The sequence below is a fragment of the Macrobrachium nipponense genome, chromosome 49, assembly GCF_015104395.2.
Source record: "Macrobrachium nipponense isolate FS-2020 chromosome 49, ASM1510439v2, whole genome shotgun sequence".
Taxonomy (NCBI): Eukaryota; Metazoa; Arthropoda; class Malacostraca; order Decapoda; family Palaemonidae; genus Macrobrachium; species Macrobrachium nipponense.
Genome location: NC_087224.1, coordinates 6,719,474 through 6,727,826, shown reverse-complemented (window position 1 = coordinate 6,727,826; position 8,353 = coordinate 6,719,474). Strand labels below are relative to the sequence as shown.

Genomic DNA, 8,353 nt, shown 5'->3' with positions numbered 1-8,353 from the left:
GAGAGAGTTTTGCATATAAGCCTAATTTTATCAGGGGTTAGGAAGATGAAAATGATAGTTAACAGGGGTTTCAGCATTCAACTGTTGGATATCATTTGCTTTTTTTTTCTATATATATATATATATATATATATATATATTATTAATATATAATATATATATATATATATATATTCATGACCGTTCTTCGATCAAACCAAGGATTTTTCCAGTATGAAGGGAACATATTGCCACAGATACTTTTCCATGTTTCAATTTTAGTTTATTGACATCGATGTTTCAACACACCAATCGTAAAGGATGATGTGGTATAGTCCCCCCACATTTCCCCGTCATTGCCATAGGACTAAGACAAGTGCAATAGGATGAGGACCAACTTGAACGCATTCTAAATGCTTCGTCAGAAGTTGCTTGGAAGGGGGAGGGGGGTGATGATGGGGCGGCGGTGATGGGGGGCTGAATGACGCATCCACGTCTGACAATGCCTCATGCGTGTATATGTAAGTCACGGTCTAGATGTAAGTGATCAAGTCTAGTACTCGTCAGTCATATGCAGCTTCGCCAAACAGCAGTTTTATTTTCTGCTTAATATAACCGCGTTCGGTTCAATTCCCGCAAAAAAATTCAAATATTTTATAACCTTCACGACAATGGTTCACTTTTTTTTCTTGCTTTTTTAGTATGACGATATGAAGCATCTATGAGTGAATGTTTACTGCATCCTTTCGAGCTGCGTTTTTTTTTCTTCTTCTTTTCTTTTCCTGCCGTATCTTCCTTTCTAACTATTAAGTCTTAGCTAGTTTAAACGTTCTATTTTGTTTCCACTTTCTTAGCGCTGAATAACAGCCAAGATTTATACAGGTTTGACCTTTTGGAAACCGCTTCACTTTCTTCTGGTATACTGATACAGGCCTGTTGTGGGGTAGTGGGGGGCGGGGGACGATGTATGGCTCGGGGGTGGGGGTCGACCCGCCTAAAAATTTCTGCATCACGTACGTACTCTTTAGAATATTCATCAATTATTGTCTTTTGTTAAGTCAAAGTACATAACAACACAAAGTAAAATGCATGCTATCGTTAACATATTAAATGCTCCGTCAATAAAACAAAATAATATTTTTGAATTTCACTGCAAACTTTCAACATTATAAGTCAAATTCTGTCAACCAAAGTCAGTACTTTGAATAACCCAATTTTTCTACTTACTAATATAACTAAAATAGCATTTTCAAGTATTTCATCTTGTATATACCTTTACTATATGCAATAACATTTATAGAAGGAAAGGTCCGGTTTTGTGAAAAAAAGACCCCAGCCCCATTAAAAAAAAAAAAAAAACTCTGGGTACGTTCCTGTGATAGTGTGAAGAAGGGTATTTACCCAGGGATCAGACACACTTCTATATATTTTTATATATTAATAAGCAATTTGATCTCTGAGGGGCGATACAGTACTAAACGCTGCGTGCCACTGAGCTTACGCCATGTTTAGTACTATAATAGATTCACATCAGTCGTGCATCTGATGTCTAGGCCCGTCCCCTATGACGTTCCTGATGGTGTTGATAAGCCAATCACAGGGCTGGAAACTCACAGTCTCGCTCGAGAGTTTACATAGGCAGGATGTATGTTCCGACCTCTCAAAAATTATAACTTTCATTACACCTCATTTTTACCTGCAGAAAAGGAGTGTTTCCGAATTTCATTGTAAGGGACCCCGGGCCTAGACTTCAGATGCATGGCTGACGTGAATCGGAGGGGTACGCGTGGGTGGATAATGCATCGTACAAAGCGAGTTAATACTATTTCTTGTGAGGTGGCAGAGCCTTTCGAAGTCTTGAGCCATTGCTACAGGTTTGCAAAGCAGCTCTTCAATATCGGCTCAAAGATCTTTGCTTTCATTTTGCAATGAGGATGTATTTATTAATGCTTTGTGGCCTCTAAGTACTTCTTCAGTGGTATAGTGACCAAAATGGTGACTCAAAAGGCTGAAGCCGTTGCAACTCGTCTTCCTCTTCAGCAGATTATACAGCCTTGTTTAAAAGAGCATAGCAGATACCTACTTTAAATTTCTCCCCGTAGTAGGGTAATATGCCGTCATTGTACCTCATACGGTGCACTGTAGGCATTACTTAAGGTTCTTTGCGGCTTCCCGTCCTTACTCCCCTACCTGTAACCTCTTTTATTCTTTTTACTGTACTACCTCTATTCACATTGTCTTTCTTTCATATGACTTCCAATCCTTTTCTAATAATAGTTGCGTAGTGCAACTGCTTTGAGGTTTTCCTCCTGTCACACCTTTCAAACCTTCTTATTTGCCAATTTCCCCTCCAGCGCTGAAGGACCTCTTAGGTCTCAGCGCTGGCACGGCTTTGGCCTAAATGGTAGGCCTAGGTATATTCCTCCATTAGAGTTCTGTTTTGAATTTTATGGTGCCTCTTCTTGCATCTCATTCTCACACAGTCATTTCTTTCTACTGCTTTCAACTATTTGATGTTGAGAGCAATAAACAGAGTATGGACTTACAATGAACTCATTTTCCTTGTGACCATGTAAGGTTCAACCGACCTCACTCCCCCTCCTTAACCGCCATTTCTAGTGATCAAGGGCTTAGAATAAAACATTCCACAGTGCCCATTGATGCATTTGGAATTCCTATGCAAGAGGAATATCCCACATTAGCTAAAAAAAATCTTTATCACTTCTGAATTCTCAACCCTAAATAACATCAAAACTAAGAAGCGATGAGACTAGACTCACCGAAGAAGAAATGAGGTTCTGCTTATCGCACATTCGACTAAATATTGAAGGAGTCTTAAAAAAAAATACCAGGCACAGGTTTCGCACTAATATGCTGTACAATTATTGACTGAATAGAAATACTGAAATAAAGTAAGTGCATATTTATACGTGCCACTTTTTAAAGTCTGTGGTTCCATCTCATAATACTTAAATGTATATCAATTTTAAATTTCCCCAAGTGATACTCGTATGGGATCTTATAGGTGTGCCGTTGGTAAAAGAAATAAATAAAAAAAATAAGTAGTTGCTCTATAAATCAATTGTTAGGAGAAGGTGGAAGGGAATTAAGAAGGAAGAAAGAGATTATGAACGGAGGCACAGTAAAAGAAACGAAAGGGGTTGCAGCTAGGGGCCGTGAATTTGTTTGTCGACCCGTCTGCGTGGACCTCACGAACCGCAGCGGTTTGTTTGGTATCCTGAGTATGTGTCCTGATTTCCAGCACTATGGTTCAGTGTAGGCAGCCATCTTCTGCTGAGTTTCTCGGCAGAAAGCTATGCATTACTCTCTAAGAAACGCGACGTTATCTACATCACAAAAAAAGTATGTAATGTAACCAGGAAGGATACTATACTTCATAGTCAATGGACATAGTAAGTGGAGGTGGTCAAGATAGGCCGAAGTTCTCATCTTGAAATGTTAATTTTGAGTTTACCAAGATTATGTGGGAGTTATATGCAATACCCAAGGAGCAAGAGAAGGGATTCTGCAGGAAGCTAGAAGAGAATCTTGATACATCCCTTGATCAGGGAGAACACAGTGTTTCAGTTCAAGGGACTTTATTTCAGCGTTAGTTGGAAGCGATGAGCCGTTCTAGGGAATAGACGCCCTGTCACGCCCCTATGAACCTCGGCTACTACTACTATTACTACTGTTATCTGGCTACAAAGGTTGGAACCATATTTTCTTAATGTCATTAAAAGTGTTCTGGAAAACGAGTGATAACCTGGCATTATATATATATATATATATATATATATATATATATATATATATATATATATATATATATATACTACTTCCTTTATAAATTTGACATTTTATATATATATATATATATATATATATATAGTATATATATATATATATATATATATATATATATATAATCTTACACGCGTGCTCTTTATCAGGACACATTTCTTTTCTACGCGTTTACAACCACGAACATTTACGTTTACCTGTGTCAATACTAACCACACAGTGTGCTAACGCAGTCGTCCACCCAAGATGGTTTTCCTCTTGTTGCTACACCTTTCAAACCTTTTACCGTCAATTCCCATTTCAGCTTTGAATGACCTCATAGATCTCAGTGCTTGGCCTTTGGCCTAAATTCTACATTCTAAGAGGGCCTGTCTGACTGCTGCAGTGACGGTGTACGTAACTTTATTTTGATGAATGTTCAAATTTCGGTCTATACATCGTCATGGGTACTCTAAGTAAATACCTTTCAAATCTTAAGGGGAAACATCGATCAGTGGGCTCACTGCGTCAGTTGGTGTGGCTGAAATTTATACTCGTTTTTTTTTTTTCATCTGTCCATCCGCCTGTGGTGTTTGCGTATGGCAACACTGCGTCCCGTGCTTTAGATAGTTACATTCAGCTTACATTCAACAATAATAACAATATCCTATTTCGAATATTAACGGTAATTCGCACACAGTAAATTATTAAAACACTTTTCAGTTGCAAATGTACACCCAGATATCCTTTTATTTACCTAAAACTTACACATAGCATATAACTATTTAAAGCCCGGGTCTCAGAGTTACCATACGAAAACACCACAGGCGGATGGACAGATGGAAAAAAACCGAGTATAGTTAATCGAAATGCATTTTATTTTGGAAATCAGACAGAATATGATGTAGTATTCTTATTCTTCTTACGAATTCTTTTCATAACCTATTCATATATAAAGCGTAGATTTTCTTTTTATAACCATATCATGAAAAAGGGTTGACTCTGCAAAACAATACTGTAAAAAGTCCAAAGGCATATTTTGATCTGAATGTCACAATACTCCATTTCTTGACGAGGTAGACAGAGCACAGATCATTTAGCAGGCACGTGACACGAGCAAGCAGAAGGCAGCTTGTAGGTGTCGACGAACAGGCCCCTGTAAGGATCGCAGGGATCCCAAGAAAGCAGCCGATGGTAGACGTACTTCTGCGCGCAGGCGCTCTTGTAGCAAGGCGCCAAGGTACGGCAGGCGGCGCTCGGGAACGAGCACGTCTCCAGACGAACCGTCTGGGAATAATAGGGCGCGTCGCTGACAACTACCCTCCACCTTCCCTCGCCGTTCTGTGCGCGCTTGAGCGCGGCGTAAACGACGTCCGAAGGGCACGCGTAGCCCTCGGGACCGGCCCAGTGGCTCACGTCGTAAGGGGAGTCCTGCAGTGTCGATGCTCCGGTGTAGGGGTAGGAGAAGTCCCTCTCTTGGCTGCGGCTGACGTTCTCGACCAGGTCTTCGGCCGACTGACTCCGGACGTCGGAGTACTTTCTTCCGGAAGATGGCGTCGGCGTGGATGTAAGCCTTGATTTCGTACAGCGGGTAATCGTCGTCTTCCAAGCAGTAATTGAGAGAGGAACTGTTGGCGCAAGATGGCTGCCTTGAGGCATCGCAGCGCTCGTGTTGCTTATACGTGAGCACATATCCAGGACGCGACGCTGACGCTGCTGAATTCCTTCCAAGGACAGTCACCAGCCACAAAACCTGGGAAAGCAACATCGCCAGCTTATTTCCTGAAGGAGGAGGAGGAAGTAAAACAAACCAACAGAGGTAAGACTGTTGTAAAGTGAAAGTAAATTAGCAAAGAGGAAGAGAATTAAGTTATGATGGCATAGAAGGAGAAGAAGGGGCACAAGGAACAATAGTTTAAAAATGCAAAAGAATAAGAAAATAAATGAAACAAGAAGAAAATGCCTAAGTAATGGGTGGAATAATGAAAAGGCAACAGAGCAATAAGGAAATCATAAATGGAATGAAGAAGAAGAGAAGACAAAGAAATCAATCAACAAGAGGAACAATAAACAACGGGAATAAGGGGCGAGGAAGTAATGAATGAAATAGAGAAGAGAAAAGAAGGAACCCCCTGTAAAATAACACGAAATAACACCAATAGAGAAGAGAAAAGAAGACGGAAAATAACACGAAATAATCAGCCAATAAAGAAGGAAGGAAAGAGTGTCATAACCGCTAAACTGCTAGGGTTTATCAACAACTTTAAAAATTTAAGTATTTCCCTGATCTCAGAAGTCTAAGTACTTCCCTGGCTCTAAGTCACTTCAAGTAAATTGAAGGAAAGCAAATCAATTACCACTATGTTTCTACCTATCATCAATATAATCATAATCATATATACTGGCATTTAAATAAAAACACTTATAAAAATTTTAAATACAAAAAATTTATTATTAAACTCAAAATTTATAAGTGAAAATTCACAATATCAGGGAAAATTACTGTTACTTGAAAACAAAGTAAAGTATAATTAATTCTTGAATCAACTTAAGTAAAATTAAATCAAAATTAATTTATCACAAAATTCAAGAAAATTAATTCAATCAAAATTCAAAGTGTTTCGGTCAATTAATTGAAAATTTGAAATTAATTCACAAGTGCTAAACAACACAAAACTTGAAAGAACTCTGATTAAATGCAAATTAATTCACAAGTGTTAAATTTAATCAAATGTGCAATGATTAAGCAATGAAAAGAACTAAGTCAATTAAATTGTGAATGCAAATGAAAATATAAAATAAAAAGACACACCTCAATAAGAAAATGAACAAGTGCACAAACAATGGAACAATCACAAAACAAAAATACGCAATGTGTAAAAGTGTAAATCTTTTTCACTCAAAACACTGTAAAACCAACAGTTTTTACCAACCTTCACAACCATCTGTTATTAGTTTAACGACAGTTCCTATCAATTATTGGTTATTAGTTATTACCTAACTGTTATTACTTATTAGTTGCAACTAATAAAAATATAACACACTTTACCTTTTTGGTTGGGATACCAACTTCTTGATTTTCTCTTTTGCTGCAGCTTGTATCACACTTTCACAAAAACCAGGCGCCGTTACAAATCATGTTTGTTCAGATTCCACAAAAGAAACTAAATAACACTAAATAAACTCTAAGAAATATCAAATACGAAATTCTAAGTTACGAGTGACCAATTTACGTTACGTTAATATAATCTCAATGATTTCGAGTGAGAGAGAGAGAGATCTGACTGCCTCGAGGTCCTAAGATAGAATGAAATCTCTTCCTTTATGGAAACTGGACTAGGCAGATGATACAAAACGTTCTTGTCACGAATGCTTCCAGTAGCTTGGAAATCTGATGCAATCTTCATAAAGAAATGTGCAATATGCACGTGGTTTTGATCAAAGATATACGCGTACGAGTCCAGTCTGTTAAAAAAAAGAAAGACGTACTCTACTCGATCGAAACGGAGGCTGAGCGACAATTAAGATTGACATGTTTTGATAACAATGCAAGACTCAATTCTCTTGCTATCACATGCGTTGACAGATTTAGGAAAGCAAACGGATCTCGCAGACCCTCTAATCTTACAGTGGAATCTGAAAAATGTTTGCACAATCTTACTGACATTTCAAAGAGGGGAAACATGCATTTTGAAAGTAGCAATATATAATAGTATGTATATATATATATATATATATATATATATATATATATATATATATATATATGTATATATATTTACTATGTATATTATTTATGTATGGATTTCCATCGCATCACTGTGATTCATATATATATATATATATATATATATATATATATATATATATATATATATATATATATATATATGAATCATGGTGATGCGATGAAAATTCATACATAAATATATATATATATATATATATATATATATATACTATATATATACATATATATTTATGTATGGATTTTCATCGCATCACTGTGATTCATATATACATATTACGCTACAAAATGTCCTTCGATATCCAATTCGCTCTGCCTCGGAATTGATATATTTTCAAAGATGTTAACCGAAGGGGAATTTTAGTCGATAATGTATAGTATATATATATATATATATATATATATATATATATATATATATATATATATATATATATATATATATACATTAATACAAAATCATAAGAGAAAATTTTTATGTTGCATCTTCCAGAACAAAGGAACACCAGAAGGATGAATATCTCAAGACAAAGAAAGGTTCTCCGACCCGTCTCAACTTTCTTTCGAACGCCAAAGACGAGACTCACCAGACTGACGACGTCCATGTTTCTTTCCTGGCTTCCTGCAGGACACTGGCGATTCCTCGTCCACGGTCTTGAATATATAACCGTAGACCTTGGCTTGGAAATCACAGTCTTGACCTTGGGAAGCTACGGAACGCGTCAACGCCGCTCGCATATTATTCAGAGAATGGACTACATATGTTTATACGTTTATAAATGCTAAAACACCTTGTGTGAGAGAACAGAAAGCATTACTTAGGGTTCTTTGCAGCGTCCCTTC

The 8,353-nt window shown here is 37.2% G+C and overlaps 1 protein-coding gene across 1 annotated transcript; it reads right to left on the bottom strand.

Moving 5' to 3' along the window:
- Positions 1 to 4,686: 4,686 nt before the first annotated feature.
- Positions 4,687 to 8,149, bottom strand: LOC135205228 (neurotrophin 1-like). The gene is given in 3 exon segments (XM_064235585.1): positions 4,687 to 5,301; positions 5,303 to 5,515; positions 8,098 to 8,149. Coding segments are annotated over 3 exon segments (678 nt in total). The 5' UTR covers positions 8,116 to 8,149; the 3' UTR covers positions 4,687 to 4,854.
- Between the last annotated feature and the right edge of the window lie 204 nt (positions 8,150 to 8,353).